This window comes from Vipera berus (genome assembly GCF_964194415.1).
Source record: "Vipera berus genome assembly, chromosome: 3".
NCBI lineage: Eukaryota > Metazoa > Chordata > Lepidosauria > Squamata > Viperidae > Vipera > Vipera berus.
The window spans coordinates 113461566-113480326 of record NC_138204.1 but is presented as its reverse complement, the minus strand read 5'-3'; the positions used below and the strand labels follow the sequence as shown (position 1 = coordinate 113480326).

The following is an 18761-nucleotide window of genomic DNA, read 5'->3' as shown; positions in this document are numbered from 1 at the left end:
CAGTTTATCATTAATGTCCAAAACAGAATGAACAGTGATTATTTTTAACAATCATGAATAGAAACACAAATCAAGCTTGAACAAAGTATATCCAAAGGGAAAGGAAGTTTCACCCAAAAGCTAGTTCATATTGTGAAATGTAACATTACTAGTCCTATGTCTTTCCACGTTTTGCACAATACCCAGGGATGAGTATCATAAGATGATACTGATGAGAGCAGGACACACACACCCCCTTCACTCCAAAGAGAAAATACCTTGGCAAATACAGAAAGAACCCAATACTATCTGAGATTCAAGGTGCTGGTGATGACCTATAAAGCCCTAAATGGCTTGGGTCCAGGATATTTGAGGGAACACCTGCTGCCGGCATCAGGTTCCCACATGGAGGGCCTTCTCAGGGTGCCGCCAGTAAGACTGCTGGCGGATAACACCCAGGGGGAGGGCCTTCTCAGTGGGTGCACCTGCCCTTTGGAACCAGCTGCCCGTGGAGCTTAGGACTGCCCCTGACCTTCGGTCATTCCGCCGGGACTTGAAGACCTGGCTCTTTGAGCTTTCCGGCCCAGGCTTTTTAATTGGGGTTTTATATTTTTCAGGGATCAAATTTAATTATTTTTAACTGTTTTTAACTTTTGTATTGTATTGATGTTTTTAAATACTTTGTAAACTGCCCTGAGTCCTACGGGAAAAGGGCGGTATATAAATCCAATAAACCTAAACTTAAATTTAGTATAGTCTGACTTGGTGGCAGCCTGAGGCTAAATAAACAAACACTTAACACACACTGGCTACAAAGTATCAAGTCTAAACCACAGGAATGCAGAACCCGCTAACAGCAATTAGGATTGATAGGATTAAAATAGAAACACTAAAAGGTACATAATAAATTGCACCGGATCCCTCCTGGGGCAAAGATTAACATTTTTCTAGACAAAATTGATAAAGAAATTAACCCATCAATAGACACTGACCAACGACAATTTTAAACTCACGAATCCGAAATGACAATTTTGAAAACCATGAAAGGGTATAAGAACTCACATTTGGGGACCGTTCTGTCTAAGCTAGTCGGGGTTTCATACTGAATTCTCACTCAACTTTAATCTCTGTGATTAAATCTCTCTTTCCTGTAGCTGGCTTCATTTGTTCTTCTCTGCGTTGCTAGTGAAAATCCTGGCTAGAAGAGCCTGAACGGGGGAGTTCCTCCCAACAATACCCTGCAAACACTCCTGAATAACTAGAAATAAATTTGGAGAATCATGCTTCTCCAGCTTGTGAAAGTAACTAAAATAATAAACCAGTTTCATCCCATAGGTTTTTCAAAAATTAAACTTTTTAGTGTTCTATCTGAACGCTAAACAAATGAATAAAGGGAAAACAACAGTGTCTGCACAGTTGAATGAACTAATTGGGCTGAGCTGTATTTAGGGTGATAAGCTTGTACTGTTTTTGTTAGCTATACCGCTCAAGACATTTGCATACTCCAATTAAATTTAAGACAAGGACTCAAGATGTCACCAAATGTGTCTTTAAAAATACTATTTGTAAAGAAAATAAAATTCTGCTCTTAAAAAGATCAATATTTAAAAATGCAATTTGGGAGGACTTCCCGTTTTTGCGCCATAGTGCATGGCCACAGGATTGCGAAATCTCGCATCCCACGACTGCTTTGCCCTGCCAGGGGACCCTAAATGGGTCTGAAGTCGCCTCGGAGAGGCAGGAAAGGAAGAGGGGCACCCCGCTGATCAGGGAACGGCAGCGGTCATTCCGTTTCTATCTGGGAGAAGCCCTCTGACCCAACAGGAGAAAGGCAAGCCGCATGCCAATGTCTAGCCCAAGCTACCTGCAACCAAAGTCCAAGAGCACTAACAAGAACAATGGTGATCAGCGTGCTTGGAATTGGTGAGTGTTTGATCTTAGGGAGAAAGAGAAAGATACACCCAATTGAATGCAGAATTCCAGAGAATAGCTAGAAGAGATAGGAATGTCCTCTTAAATGAACAGTGCAAAGAAATAGAAGAATATAGTAGAATAGGTAGGACCAGAGATCTCTTCAAGAAAATTGGAGACATGAAGGGAATGTTTCATGCAAAGATGGGCATGATAAAGGACCAAAATGGCAGGGACCTAACAGAGGCAGAAGAGATTAAAGAGGTGGCAAAATTACACAGAAGAACTATACAAGAATGAGCTTAGCGTCCCTGATAACCACAGTGGGGTGATCACTGACCTCGAGCCAGACATCCTAGAATGTGAAGTGAAAAGGGCCTTAGGAAATCTGAGCAACAACAAAGCTAGTGGAGGTGACAGTATTCCAACTGAGCTATTCAAAATCTTAAAAGACGATGCAGTAAAAGTGCTACACTCAATTTGCCAGCAAATTTGGAAAATTCAACAGAGGCCACAGGATTGGAAAAAGTCAGTTTACATTCCAATTTCAAAGAAAGGCAATGCCAAAGAATGTTCAAACTATCACACCATTGCACTCATTTCACATGCTAGTCAAATTATGCTTAAAATCCTACAAGCTAGACTCCAGCAATATGTGGATTGAGAACTTCCAGAGTACAGGCAGGATTTCGAAGAGGCAGAGGAACTAGAGATCAAATTGCCAACATACGCTGGATCATAGAGAAAGCTAGGGAGTTCCAGAAAAACATCTACTTCTGCTTCATTGACTACGCTAAAGCCTTTGATTGTGTGGATCACAACAAATTGTGGCAAGTTCTTAAAGAGATGGGAGTACCGGACCATCTCATTTGTCTCTTGAGAAACCTATACAGTATGTGAGTCAAGAAGCAACAGTGAGAACTAGACACAAAACCACTGATTGGTTCAAAATTGGGAAAGGAGTCCAAAGAGCCTTGGTGGAGCAGTGGGCTAATGTCTCCTTAAGTAACACCAGCTGCCTGCAATTAGTGCAGGTTCGCATCCCACCAGGCTCAAGGTTGACTCAGCCTTCCATCCTTCCGAGGTATGTAAAATGAGGACCCAGATTGTTGGGGGCAATAAGCTGACTTTGTAATAATGCCGCTTGGGGAGGGGGAAAGCCCTAATAAGCAGGCATATACATAGAATGAAGGCTATTGCTAAGCACATTGATTTGTGCTTAGATTATAAGCCACCCTGAGTCTTCGGAGAAGGGTGGGATATACAGTAAATGGGATTTAAAAAAAAGACTGCATACTGTCGCCTTGCCTATTTAACTTATATGCAGAGCACATCATGAAAAAGGCAGGGCTAGATGAATCAGGAGCTGTAATTAAGATTGCCGGGAGAAATATCAACAACCTAAGATATGCAGATGATACTACTCTAATGGCAGAAAGTGAAGAGGAACTAAAGAGCCTCTTGTTGCGGGTGACTGCAAGCGTTGGCTTGAAACTCAACATTAAGAAAGATCATGGCATCCGGTCCTCTCAATTCCTGGCAAATAGATGGGGAAGAAATGGAGGTAGTGACAGATTTTATTTTCCTGGGCTCCAGGATCACTGCAGATGGGGACTGCAGCCAAGAAATTAAAAGACGCTTGCTCCTGGGGAGGAAAGCTATGGCAAATCTAGACAGCATACTAAAAAGCAGAGATGTCACCCTGCAAACAAAAGTGCGTTTAGTCAAAGCTATGGTTTTCCCAGTTGCAATATATGGCTGTGAAAGCTGGATCATAAGAAAGGCTGAGTGCCAAAGAATTGAGGCCTTTGAACTATGGTGCTGGAGAAGACTCCTGCGAGTCCCCTGGACTGCAAGGCAATCAAACCGGTCAGTCCTAGAGATCAACCCTGACTGCTCTTTAGAAGGCCAGATCCTGAAGTTGAAACTCAAATACTTTGGCCACCTAATGAGAAGGAAGGACACTGGAGAAGGGCCTAATGCTGGGAAAGATTTAGGGCAATAGAAGAACGGGAGAACAGAGAATGAGGTGGATGGATGGAGTCACTGAAGCAGTAGGCGTGAGCTTAAATGGACTCCAGAAGATGGTAGAGGACAGGAAGGCCTGGAGGAACACTGTCCATGGGGTCGCGATGGGTCGGACATGACTTCGCAACTAACAACAACAATGAGGACGACAGATACAAATCACAATGGATTTAAACTGCAAGATTAAACATAATTTTGATAAAATAAATGAATACACGTCTAACTTAAATTTACGATAAAAAAACATCCTAAGAATGATAGTAAAGAATAAACAAACAAATCAGATAACAGAATGTGAACTAGAAAAAAATGACTTAATTGGTGAAGTCACAAATGAAGGGAATTTGCTAAGCACATTGGTTTGTGCTTAAATTGTAAGCCGCCCTGAGTCTTCAGAGAAGGGCGGAATATAAATGGGATTAAAAAAAATAAAAAAATTATAACTTAATAGAAACAACAAAAAATTCACAAGATTTGGATACAACCATAAATATGGAAAAGTTATCTTATGCATTAGAACGTCAAAATAAACCTGAGAAGAAAGAAGACTTAACAAAATGGACACTGCTAGGAGAATCACTGTTTGGAAGACAAAAAGCATACATCTTACATACTATGTATTCTCTGCTCCTAACAACTACCAAAATATAAGAACTGTTTGACAAGTCGGAAATACTAATTTGGAAAACAATTTGGCAAAAGAAGAAGATTAGAGATGGGCTTAAGAGACTTGACTCGCCCTACCAGATGGAATATTATATGAGCAAACATTTGTTTGAATATGGGTAAATAAACAAATAACTTTGGCTATAAAGGGGATTTAGAATAAGTGGGATAAGAGATATAAGTAATATAGTATTTTTTGATAAGATACAAAAGGTAAAAATATTGGAATGATGTAAATGAAACAAAAGTTTGAATTTTAAAGACAAATTAAGTTTGAAAAAAATTAGGATTAAGGAATGATTGAAATATTGAGGGGAAATTAGGCTTAATAAGAATTTGAAAAAAAGGATATATAGTGACAGTCATTTTTTATAAATAGAACAAATATAAATTAATTAGAAAGGATGTTATGTGTAGATGTTAAGTATAGAATTTTTATAATATATGAAATATGAAAATATTGGGATATATTTAAGTGGAAAATTTGGATATTTAGATGTTAATTACTGAGAAAATTATTATTGATAAGAATTGTTTCAATATTATGGAGAAATTGAGCTTAAACAAGATTTATGAAAATAAAATACATAGTGAATCAATGACTTTTACGAAAATAAAGAAAAAATAGGATAATAAGAAAAAAATGATATATATGGACGCTATTATTGGTATAAATACAGAAGAAAATGTTTTTATTTAATCATTTATATATGGAAAATATCAAATATCAAAAATTATATTTGTTTAAGAAGGAGAATACTACTGGGAGAAGAGAAGATCAAGAAAATATATTATTGATATACTAATTTTGGAAATATAAAAATTATTATTGAGTGTTAATTAACCATTATTGATTGTATATTTTTTTAAAAAAAAATTATGAACCAAGACAACACACTGTACACCAGGCACTAAGGTTGTTATTGTAAAAAATCAATAAAACGTTTACCAAAAAAAATGCAATTTGGGCAGCTTCATTTAATTACAATTTTTGAAACTTAAAGGGAAGATCAAGAACAGACTTTAGGCAAAATACCCATGCAACTTAAATGTAAGGAATTCTGTACCTCAAAACCATATTAGATCATTCATTTGAAGTACAACTGACGCTACTTACTTCCTATATTTATCTATATTCCAATCTTCTTCCACAGTGCTACAATATAATTTATTTATTTCTGGAGTTCCTGCTGAATTCTACCTTGGCATTCCCCAGGCTCTGTGCCTGTCCTGACTTAAGATTTGTCCCTCCATGGCATCATCACAGCCACTTTATGAATGGGCAAACTATGACCCTCCATAGCAGCACCACCACAAAAAACTTGTAAAATTAGATTCCTATATATTCTAGCCTCTGGGGAAGAAAGGAGATAGGCTAGTGCAGGGGTCAGCAACCTGAAACAGTGAAAGAGCCACTCGGAACCGGTTCCCTCACAAAAGGAAAAACTGGGAGCTGCAAAAAATGTGTGCGCATGTGTGTACATGCGCACATGTGCAGAACAGGGTTTGACTGAAGAGTGGAGCCAAGGCGAGATATGCACCTACCCTGCATATCTGAATTGATTGGTTGAACTTTTTTAGTCCCACTTTTTTTTTTTTGACTGCACATGGCAGAGGACTGGGAGCTGCAGGAGACAGCTGAAAGAGCAGGTTGCAGACCTGTGGGCTAGTGCATGCGGCTCTTTCAGCCTTCTCCTGCGGCTCCCGGTTTGCAGAGAGAGACAGCACTTGCGCTTCTCTCTCTCTCTCTCTCTCTCTCTCTCTCTCTCTCTCTCTCTCTCTCTCTCTCTCTCTCTCTCTCTCTCTCTCTGTCTCTCTCTGTCTCTCTCTGTCTCTCTCTCTCTCTCTCTGTGTGTGTGTGTGTGTGTGTGTGTAACTCACGCTGTTCTGAGAAGCTGACAAACTTATTGGGAGGGGCTCCTGCCTTTGCTGCGTCTCCACAGGAAGCAGCAGAAAGCAGGGCAGGAGAGCCAGCCCAATAAGAATGTGTGTCAGCTTGTCTGAGAACAGTGTGAAGCCAGCTTGCCAAGTGAGCAGAAGATCGGAGAAAGGGGGGGAGAGAAAGAGAGGGAGAGAGAGAGAACTCATGCACAGCAGCCTTTATTTTTTTTTAATTAAACTCTTCAATCAAGTTTACCCCCTCACGCATGCATTTTGTGGCTCCCAGTGTTTTTTTTCTCTGGGAAACAGGTACAAGTGGCTCTTTGAGTGTTTAAGGTTGCCGACCCCTGGGCTAGTGACATAGTTCATTTTTTTGGAAGGATGTTCAAAACAAGTGTGAAGCCTACTTAGAGGCATAACAAACTTATTTAGAGCTATTCATTTGATAAAACAACAAAAGAAAATACATTGCATTGTTGTAAATATTATTATTTTGGTACCGTAATCCCAGGGAATTTTATATCACAAAAATGATTTTAAGGACCATGTACAAGCCAGTGTTCCTGTTCAATCTTGACATAAGAGTGAATATATGATTGACTACGATGCCCTTAATGTGTCTGAAGTCCAAGGCTACAGCCTTCAGTTAGTAAGTACATCAACGATGTTCTCATTATTCTGTTACTAATAATCTTAAAGAACCAAATTTGAAAAAGAAGTTTATCCCAATGTGCATCAGGGATGTTAATGTTGTTTGAGATGTTGTGAATGTATGTACCTGAGATATATATGGGGACTAATAATGGTTGTGCATAATTATTATGAATTTGAATTGTGGATATTTAATTTTTATATGGCTAGTTTATGTTTACTGCTTTTACAATCCACTTAGATTTACTTTTCTCCATCAAACTGTTTATTATTTTAGCAGAGTATGTACAACTGCTATAAACAGTAATATAGTTACTGCTTTATTTCTGGGACAGCACAGTAATAGCCTGCCATGCCTCAGAGATGAACCGTGACTGCAAAAAACACTTGCTAATCATTTTAAACAAGATTCCTGTTTATAAGCATAGCAGTTAATATGACTCCTTTTAATAACTACTTTTCCAAAATATTTGTGACCAATTGCAATTGCTTGAATAGCCACCTATGTGTGCAACATAGCTCTACTGAAGGATATCTGCCAAATAACTATTTATGAATATTGCCATGTGCTCCCGCATGGATTTTTCTTTTGCATATTGCATATTCAGTTATTGCAAGAAGCATCTGAATTGCCTAAAATAAATGACAATATATTTACTGCAATGAGCTTTACATGGGGCCACCTTTGACAAGCATTTGGAAACTTCACCTGGTAATTTGTAAACGGTGCTGGCTATTTGGCACATGTAATGCCACTGTTTCAAAGGCTATATTAGCTGCCACTGTTTCTGGGTGCAATTCTAAGTGCTGGTTGTCAACATTAAATACCTTCATGGCTTGGGACGGGGTTACCCAAGGGACTGTCCCAGTTGTTTCTACCCAACTAATCCAGTCTGGCAGGAGGGGCATGCTTCAAGTCCTCTCAGCCACAGAATGTTAGTTGGTGGGGATCAGGAGATGTTCCTTTTCTGCCCTAGTGCCTAACCTCTGGAACACCCTGCCTCCTGAGATTAGGATGGCCCCAACCCTGCTGGCCTTTCAGAAGGCCTTGAAGACTTGGCTAAGTGCCTGGGCTTGGGGTCCCAAGTGTGTGAAGGGACTAATTTCCTGGTTATGTTGCTATCAACAGATTATAATGCTATTTGGCTGCTATTTCTGTTTTGTGCTCTGCTTTAACTGTTTTAATTATTATGACTGTTCTCCACCCAAGTAATTGGTGTGAGATGGAATATATATATATATACATCTATCTATCTATCTATCTATCTATCATCTATCTATCTATCTATCTATCTATCTATCTATCTATCTATCTATCTATCTATCTATCTAAAATACTGTTAATCATCTTGATTTCACATTTGATTCAGCAGCATTTAAAATATCTGAGATATTATCAGTATTGAAATGTATTTTGCATGATTCTATGGTTCGATACTAGTTGTTTGGAAGAATACTTTAAATGAAGAACTAGAATAATCTATATTAACAAATCAGTGACTAAGGTCTTAAAGAATATTAAGTATGTTTATTATGAGGTGAAACTAACTCAACTTCTTTTTCATTTTTACTGGACCTCACAGATAATGTGAGGATGAGATGACATGATAGGGCCCCACTATCTATTACACTAACTAGAAATGCCCTGATTTTGAACATATGAACTTAATATATCCAAAAATAAAATGGATCTAATTAAGTTTCATATGTTATAAGTCAAATTAAAATCAAAATTAAAATTAAATCAAAATTAAAATTTGGTTATAAAATTCTAGGACTACATGTCCATGAGTCCCCAGTTAAAATATTTGCTCTGAAATTGTGAGCTAAATAAGTCTAGTATTATTTTTGAAGTAAAAAGTATTGCCTTACTAAAATAACTACAATTTATAGAAAGTTAAACAGGAGAATTGGTCCATAGAAGCTTCCAAACAGAACTATACTTTGCACTATATTTGATTGCCTTGTAATATGGTTTCTGATCTGTCTCAAGAATGGTTTTACAATCAAGAATTTATTCCATCATAACCTTAACCGAACTGCTGTATCAGCTTTTGTTTCATTGTAATGGGAAAGGCAAAAAGCTAATAAAAGAAATAACTTTTATCTATGTAAAATAAAATTTTACCTATATAAAAATTATTTTAGTAGTTTTTTGCCTTTCCCCTTACACCTAAAACATTACATTACCACATTGTTACTACATTGACAAGTATTAATTTTTTAAATTCCTCACCTGTTTGGTTAATCCGGCATTACACAGAAATAGAACTTTGAAATTGGAATGTATCATTAGGATTTATCCCTATCAATAACCTATTTTATGAGTATGCAAAAGCTACTTAGAACAAAACAAATCTCTGCAGAAGCTCATTGCGCACTGAGTTATGTAGTTTATTACAGCAAGAATGAGGATACTCTGTCCACATCCAGGTTCAGTAGATGTACATGGTTTCCTCAGGCAACAGTTTTTTATTTCATTCTTAAAGGAATCTTGATTGGATCTGAATTTACATTCCCAATTATATGAAATCAAGTAATAGTTTCCCTTTTGAGATAAAACAAAAACAAAACAAGATATAATGATACAATGCTGATTTCTATTTTATTAAGCTAAGATATTTATCTCCAAGCTAGTCTTTTTTGATACATTTTATTTCAATGACCTAATTTGTTCCTGAACGATATTTTGCTTCAGCTTGATCAAATATACGTAGGATTTCATTAGGAAACAGCCACACTTAATAAGCACCAAAGCAATTTGGGCTACTTTTGTCTTGCTATTTACTTTGGTAACACTTTTCCACATCTGTCTTCAAATACTCAGACATTATAAACTCTCTTTTCTGTACGCATATTAACAAATTAAAACCTCCATTTTCCATCTGATATCCAATAAACTAATTATATCAAGTTACTGAACCCCTGTTGATCAACTAGCATCAACTGCCATGTATAGCACAATCATTTCCAAACTATGCAAATAATGTATGCCAAAAAGCCTATAGCATGTTAGAACACAAAGGTTAATATCATATACATTTTTAAAAATAACATATAATTGTACTAGTAACATAATAATTCATTGTGTATGAAATATATGTTCAGTGGTTAGAATGCAGTACTGCAGGCTAATTCACTGCTCACTGCAGGAATTTGATTCTCATTGCCTCAGCCTTCCAAGGTCAGTAAAATGAGGACTCAGATTGTTGGGGGCAATATGCTGACTCTGTAAACCACTTAGAGAGGGCTGTAAAGCACTGTGAAGTGGTATACAAATCTAAGTGCTATTGCTATTGCTATTTTATCATTATTATCACATGAACTAGAAGTATATAAAATATACTTGGGCTGAATTCTTCTCAAGATACACATAGACATACACACACACACAATTTATTTGTATGAGCATAAGGTTTTCACACTAGTTTCATATTAGTTCACACTTCTAGCATAGAATGTTTTCTTAAAGAAAAATTTGCAACTATAGAGCAAAAAACTTGAGAATTTGCTATTTCTTCTGTTTTTAACAGATATACTGTATGCCTACAGCCTTGTTATATAGATAAAAATAACTATATTTACCGTATTTTCCGGCGTATAAGACGACTGGGCGTATAAGACGACCCCCTACATTTCCTGTTAAATTATAGGGTTTGGGCTATACTCGCCGTATAAGACTACCCCTCTTCCAACGCACACCAAATAAAAATTAAAAAACATCAGATTTGATTTTAATATGGTAATTTTAATTCAAATGCTTATGACATGCAGGTGCTTAGTAGGAAAACTGTCACTTATAAACATCAAACATGTAAACATAAAACAGTGCAAGTGGATTAAACAATAATAATAATAATAATAATAATAATAATAATAATAATAATAAGAAGAAGAAGAAGAAGAAGAAGAAGAAGAAGAAGAAGAAGAAGAAGAAGAAGAAGAAGAAGAAGAAGAAGAAGAAGAAGTTGGAGGGGACCTTGGAGGTCATCTAGTCCAACCCCCTGCTAAGGCAGGAAACCCTATACCATTTCAGACAAATGGCTGTCCAGTCTCTTCTTAAAAACTTCCAGTGTTGGAGCATTCACCACTTCTGGAGGCAGGTTGTTCCACTGGTTAATTGTTCTAACTGTCAGGAAGTTTCTCCTTAGTTCTAGGTTGCTTCTCTCCTTGACTAGTTTCCATCCGTTGCTTCTTGTCCTGCTTTCAGGTGCTTTGGAGAATAGCTTGGCTCCCTCTGCTTTGTGGCAGCCCCTGAGATATTGGATCACTGCTATCATGTCACCCCTCACCCTTCTCTTCGTTAAGCTACACATACCCTATTCCAGCAACGTTGCCTATTTTCCTAATTCACTTTTTCACTTTTCCTAATTCACTCTAAAGCTTTCCCTGCACAGAGCCTTAAATAACACCAGCTGCCTGCAATTAGTGCAGGTTCGCATCCCACCAGGCTCAAGGTTGACTCAGCTTTCCATCCTTGCAAAGTAGGTAAAATGAGGACCCAGATTGTTGGGGGCAATAAGCTGACTTTGTAATAATGCTGCTTGGGGGGGTGAAAGCTCTAATAAACAGGCATATACACAGAATGAAGGCTATTGCTAAGCACATTGATTTGTGCTTTAAATTGTAAGCCACCCTGAGTCTTCGGAGAAGGGCAGGATATAAATGGGATTTTTAAAAAAAAAGACCAAATGGGAGATCCGCTCCAGGTTTTCCAGCCAGCCCGCCCAGTTCCTGAGTCAAATGTGTCCTTAGAGCTAAGCCACTGCTCTGGCTGCTGCCTTCCCCACCTGCCTTTCAAGTTGGGATATACTACAGCTGCTCTTCAACTTTAGAAGGAAAGACGCCCAGACCCCAGCCTGTAAAAAATCACAGACTGCAGCTTCTTCTCCAATTGGTCCCGCTTTCCCTGCGCAGACTAAATGGGAGATCCGCTCCAGGTTTTCCAGCCAGCCCTGTCCCTAAATTTTCAGCACCCTGCGTATAAGACGACCCCTGACTTTTGAGAAGATTTTCATGGGTTAAAAAGTAGTCTTATATGCCGGAAACTACAGTATTAACTGAAGAGATGTTTAATGTGTTTGTATGATATATCACCAAACAGAGAGCATTCACAATAACATCTCCAAAATATCAGGAATTTAACATTATTTTTGTTGTTAATTGGGAAGTCGTGTCCGACCCATCGGGACCCCATGGACAATGTTCCTCCAGGCCTTTCTGTCCTCTACCATCTTCTGGAGTCCATTTAGGCTCACACCTACTGCTTCAGTGACTCCATCCATCCACCTCATTCTCTGTTCTCCCTTTCTTCTCTTGCCCTCCACCTTTCCCAGCATTAGGCTCTTCTCCAATGAGTCCTTCCTTCTCATTAGGTTATTTATTTATTATTTATTAATAAATAAAATAAAATAAACCTTTTATTGTCAAAGTACATGTGTACATTAAGATTAGCTGAGCCTCCCCCCGTGCTCCCTCCCCCCCAACTCACAGTGACAACAAACCCTCCATCCTACCACACCATGTGAACCAACTACACTATACACCGGCCTCCCAAATCAATTCTGCATAAATTCACAGAGATTATATCCCATTCAAAAGCCTAACAGCCCACGGATAAAAGCTCTTTTTCAGCCTGTTGGTATGGCTGGCTATACTCCTATATCTCCTACCCGATGGTAGGAGAATAAAGAGATACCGTCCAGGGTGTGAGTCATCCCTGAGAATTTTCCTCACTCTTCCAAGGCAATGAGCCCTGGTGATGTCATCCAGTGGTGTCAGGGGACAGCCCACGTCTTGTGCTGTGCTCACCACCCTCTGTAATACTTTCCTATCCGCAGCTGTCAGACCAGCATACCAAACCACAATACCATACGAGAGGACACTCTCTATAGTAGACCGATAAAAGAGGGTCATTAGCCGTTGTTCTACCCTCTTCTTCCGCAAGACCCTAAGAAAGTGAAGCCTCTGTTGGGCCTTTCTAGCCACCTGGTTTGTGTTAACTTTCCAGGTCAGATCTTCACAGATGTAGACTCCCAGAAATTTAAAGGAGGAAACTCTCTCCACACAGTCCTCCCCGATGTAAAGTGGGGCAGGTTCCTCCTTTTTTCTCCGGAAGTCTAACATCATCTCTTTCGTCTTGCCGATGTTTAGATGCAAGTTGTTGTTACTACACCATAAGGATAGTTTTTGTACCTCCGCCCTGTATGCTGTCTACTAAATTTTACAAAATGTTCCACTGGTAACTCAAAAACTTCCACTGATTAGTTTTCCAAATTCAGAATATGCAAATTTCCATATTCAGAATATGGAAATATCCCTAAAATTAAAACTCAACAATGAACGATGTAAGCATTTGCAGTGAGATTCCACAACCATTCAAAAGCTCAGACAAAATGGGGATATTCATCCCTGGCCAAAAGATATCAGGGGGCTGAGCAATCCACAGAGAATGTTTCATACCTGGGTGCAAGAAACGGGGAGAGCAGCTTGCAGTGATTCTGGCAAAAAAGCAAAGATGCTCAACATATACATAGTCCTCAATTTATGGCTGGTGATTTACTGAAAGGGCTTCAATATTGCAATCCTTACTATTATCTGAACCTGATATATAAAATTATTTGGAGGATTGCCAAATTTTCTGTTTGTTTGCCATAAGAAAACTCAGGTTTAATTCCAGTAATGTTGGCTGATAAGATTTTCAATCTGTACCATTCATTTTTTGGTTTTCTACTTCAGCCCCATTTCTCTCACACTTGATTGTACTGCATTTGGTATTCTGGTATTTGACAGTAAGCATCAGCACGATCCACCTCCTGCACCCTAGTAGCAAACACACACAATCACAACGTGGATCTTATTTAGGCAATTAAAAAAAGCACCGCTCATTTGTATAAGGGAAAGATTTTCAGAAATGCTCAAACACAAGAACGAACAGAATACTCTGGCTGACTGAAATTCTAATAGCAGTATTTTGATGCAATATTTTTTTGTAGCACACATGTATACATATTCAAAATCCAGAACAAGCTGGAGTATCGGGATATTTTTCACATCCTTTTTGCTTACAGAGTTGAGCCATTTTTTTTCAAAATATAACAGAAAACCAAAGCATCCCATATGCCAGCAGTCTGCATGTTTAAACTGACAGGGAGAGATGCCAATGCTGCAGAAATGTTGGTCCCCATTGGATAGCCTTAGAACCCTCATGCTGGTGACATAATTCTCTACAGGAAGAACGGCAACGTAGGACCACTGCAATTCTCTTAGTTTGCAATGTCCTCAAGACAGAGACAGCAACTCTGAACCTCTGTTTGATAGGAGAATGCTAGAGAAGTAAGGAGGAAATTCTAGGGGGACAGAATAGCAATCTTAGACAGTATCATCGAAGAATAGCCAACCCTCCTCTAGGACACCCTTGCTGTCCTTGGAATAGCTGTAAGTCAAGATATGAGATCTGTTCAGTTACCAAAGCTGAACCAACTTGATGCAAATAATCAATGCAATCCATCCCCATATACTGATAAATTTATTCCTTATACGAAGAGCTTTCACTGATTTTGTCAAAACAAAGTGTATTCAAACTAATTTTGCGGAATTTCTTGTACATGGGAAATATAATCTGATTTTCCTTGTTCACCTAGTTTTCTGAGAAAAGAAATCCATTACTTATACTTGATTAGCAACTACTGAATTTATAGGGTCCAGTTATTTTTAAATGGGAATGGTTTTAACTTACAGGATGTATTAGTCTTTGACTTTTCATGCATATTGCATGAACAGCTGTTGTTTCTTGACAGCCATTCAGGTTTTTCCAATATCCTATTTTATGGTCAGATCTCTCAGAATTCCAAATGTGTCTTGTAACACCAAATGGTTGCCACTTCCTTCATTAAACAAACCTGATGGGGAATACCAATATCAGTTTCTCTGAAACAGAAGTATTCCATGCCTTCAGAAATTACCTGATCCTTTGTACATGTATCTAATTCACAAATTCCAAAAATAGGGGCAGAGAAATTTTGTTTACTACTGCTATACACCTTTTCATAATATAAACTATATTTTCTGTGCACCAAAATGTGCATCAAAACTTAAGATTATAAACAGCATGGAAGCCATTCCATCAACAGTTTTATAATTCTCTGAAATTAAACTCTATTTTTTCCTTTACAATAAAAATCTATCACTACCTTTTCTAAATGATATGCTTTCACTAATGTTTAACTATTGCGGTGCTTAAAAAGTTTGTGTACCTTTTGAATTTTCAATATTTCTTTATAAATATGACCTAAAACGTGATCTATTCTCCACACAACTCCTAAAATGAGGAAAAGGGAATCCAGCTAAACAAAAGAGTCTATAACATTATACTTATTCATTGTTTTATTGAGTAAAGTAACCCAAAACTATCTATTTCTGTGGGATAAAAGTATGTGAACCTCTAGGATCATCAGTTCATCTGAAGCAGAATTTAAGGTCAGGTGCTTGAATCAATGTGGTACTTGGTTGTGAGTACTGGAGGTCCTGCCTTATATAAAGATCAGAATTCTGGAGATCGACTATCAAAGTCTATTCTTCACAACTCAAGGATGTGGAAGCGTTTCATAGGTTCAACAAAGGAGATTTCCGAGCACCTCCATTACTACTGTTCCCAGGATGACCAACTGAGATCATCCCAAGAGCAAGGTATGTTAAAACTCAGGGAAATATACACTGATCAACAATGATGTACATGGCAGGGTTGCAAGCAGAAAGTTACTATTCTCAAAAAGAACAATGCTATTTACAGATTGCAAAAGATGACAGATAAGCTATCGAAAGATATTGATATCGAAAGATATAAGGATATAGAAAGAATGAGACCAAAACAGAACATTTTGGCATGAATAAAAAGTGTTATATTTCTTGAAAGGAATGCATTGCATTCCAGCACAAGAACTTTATTTTATCTGTGAAACATGGTGGTGAAAGTACAGTTTGGATCTGCCTTGCTGCCTCTGGGCCAAGAGAGCTTTACACAATAGATTGAACTATGAATTCTGAATTGTACCAGCAAATTTTAGAAACAGAAAAGGTTAGGCTATCTGTCCATGAATTGAAGCTCAAGAGAAAGTCAGTCATGCAACAACCCAAAGCACACAAGTTATATGACCAGAGACTGGTTAAAGCAGAATAAAGTTGGTATTTTTGAATGGCCAAGTTCAAATCCTGACCTTAATGCTACGAAAATATTATGGAAAGACCTGAAGTGGGCAGTTCATGTGAGGAAGTCTGCCATGGTCCCTGAGTTGAAGCTATTCTGTAAGGAGCAATAGGGTACATTCCTCCAAGCTGATTTGCAGGACTGATCAACAATTATCAGGAATGTTTAGTTGCAGTTATTGCTACCAAGTGGGAGGGGGAGGAGGGATCACTTTTGCCACACACAAATATGTACCGTTGGATTAGAGGTAAAACAAATGAACACAGACCAAATCATTTCTTTTCCAGTATATTAAAATTATTTCAGCCCATGCAGAAATAAAATGATGCTGCAAGCCAAATACACCACAGTGAGCTTTTAAAAAGAAGTCTGCTTCAATTCCTTGATGACGTGGAATAAGACACAATGGTTAAAACTACATGAATACAAGAAGAATGAGAAAAAAATGTGATAGATAATGGGATCAAGGAATACATCATACAATATCTGAGAGGTTGATGCAAACCATTATGACATGAGGCTGCCACATTTGTTGATGAAACTCTTCTAAAGTCCCATGGAAATTGTAAGGAAAACCAAGGAATCTGCAATTAATCTATTCTATGATGGTAGTCAAGGTGATCATCTTGATACCAATGTCCAAGTCCTGGGAATTGGATTCCCAAATGATGTAAGCGCTCCTCCTAACTCCATCTTCTAAATGAGTCTAGTAGTACAGATAAGTGAAGGGGTACCATCACATTGCTGAAACTGAAAAGCTGAACAACTCTGAAGGATTTTTCTCCATAATGACTAAACAGAGTTACATATTACTGAAGTGTTAAGGGATAATTTATTATTGTGCCTTTACTGAGCAACTCAAAAAATGATTGAACAGGAACCTTCAGAAGAAATCAAATTGTTCTTCAAGATTAGTTTCATTAATTGGGAATCCAATCACAAAAAAATGCTGCTGTCTTCTTAGTAGACCAATACATAACTATTTCCTTCTTAAAAGGAAAAAAGGAGGACAGAAAAAACTGGAAAATGGCAGCATTGCTGTAAACCAACAAACATAATAATGTTTTAATTTGATTTTTATTTTTTACCATTTAATTAAAAATCTAGAATCCATCAATTTCTTCATAAATAGAGGAAAGCTTTAACAATGCAAATATCAAGAGCACAAAACATAGTATACAAGTATAGAGGTTTGTACATATAATTCTTACAAGTCTACATTTGAAATTTATATATTCAACCACGTTTAGTATGCTAAATTAGTCTTAAGTTATACTGTCTGCTGCTTCCAACTGAAAATACTTTTTTAAATAAAGGACTTGGCAACATTTGAGAACAGAAAAGAAAGTATTAAATTTTAAAAAAGAAAAATGTGGGAAGTATCTGTTTTCCCACAATTCTCAGAAAGGGAACAATTAACTTATCAGGTTTTCTGGTCAGTTTGCTACATAATCCTAATGCTATGTAACACACACACACACACACACACACACACACACCACACATACACATTAAATTAACAGCAGTTCTACTTTTTGAAATGTCAATATTGGCTCATATGTTCTGAGAAATTTCACTCATTTAGAAATAAAGAAAATGCTTCATATATTCCTTTGGTGAATACAGATGGTATGAGATCTTGCCAACCTACTATTTCTATCAAACAACTACAGTTCTTGTTATTATCAACATTACCTGCAAAGTAAACTAAGGTTGCCACCTTGTGGTTTGGTAAATTACTATTACTATATTTACTTGCCTGGGAAAGTGAATCTTCTCCCCCATACACACACCAATTCACCTTTTAAATGAGAATATTTTACTAAATTTATTGAGAATGCAGAATGGAGACAAAATGTTTCTTTTCAAAATTTCCTTGAAATTGGACTGGACATTGCTTAAATTCAGCCCAGCTGCTTTTGAGATAAAAACTGATTAAACGCTGACCAAAATAAATTACCCATATATTTAAATAAATATGGATATGAATCTATATTCAAATAATGATTAATATTGTAACAAGTCAAAAATTATGGATGCATTATTTTGATAGTAAAGTGTCTTAATTATTTCAAAATTAGTATAATGGCTTAGGCTAATTGTAAAGAATGAAAATAATAAGCTTTAAAAAGCATTGTTAAAATAATATAAGCAACATCTAACTTAAACAAAGTCTTGTGAATAAAACTGCAAATAAATGAAGAGTTTTGTCAGACTATAAATTCTCAGTATTTATAGCTCTCAAACAAGTATTTATTACCTTGAGACTATGCTAGATCCGTTGTAGAGATCACTTGCATAAGACAGTGTTGCTAAAGGTCGAACAGAATTGTAGCGAGTAAACTTCGACAGGCACTCTTGAAATTCATCCAGCTGGTTTGAGGTTCTACTATCATCTAGATGGGAAAAGCAGGGAGGAAAGAATGCAATTTAAAGGTTT

General features: G+C 37.4%; 1 protein-coding gene across 5 annotated transcripts in view; it reads right to left on the bottom strand.

Annotated features, from left to right (window-relative positions):
- COP1 (COP1 E3 ubiquitin ligase) overlaps window positions 1-18761 on the bottom strand; it is a 191482-nt gene that overhangs the window by 68701 nt on the left and 104020 nt on the right. For all 5 annotated transcript variants that reach the window (XM_081325241.1, XM_081325240.1, XM_081325239.1 and 2 more), the window contains one exon: window positions 18582-18717. In XM_081325241.1, the coding sequence (XP_081181367.1) occupies window positions 18582-18717 (136 nt within the window). The remainder of the gene's footprint in view (window positions 1-18581; window positions 18718-18761) is intronic.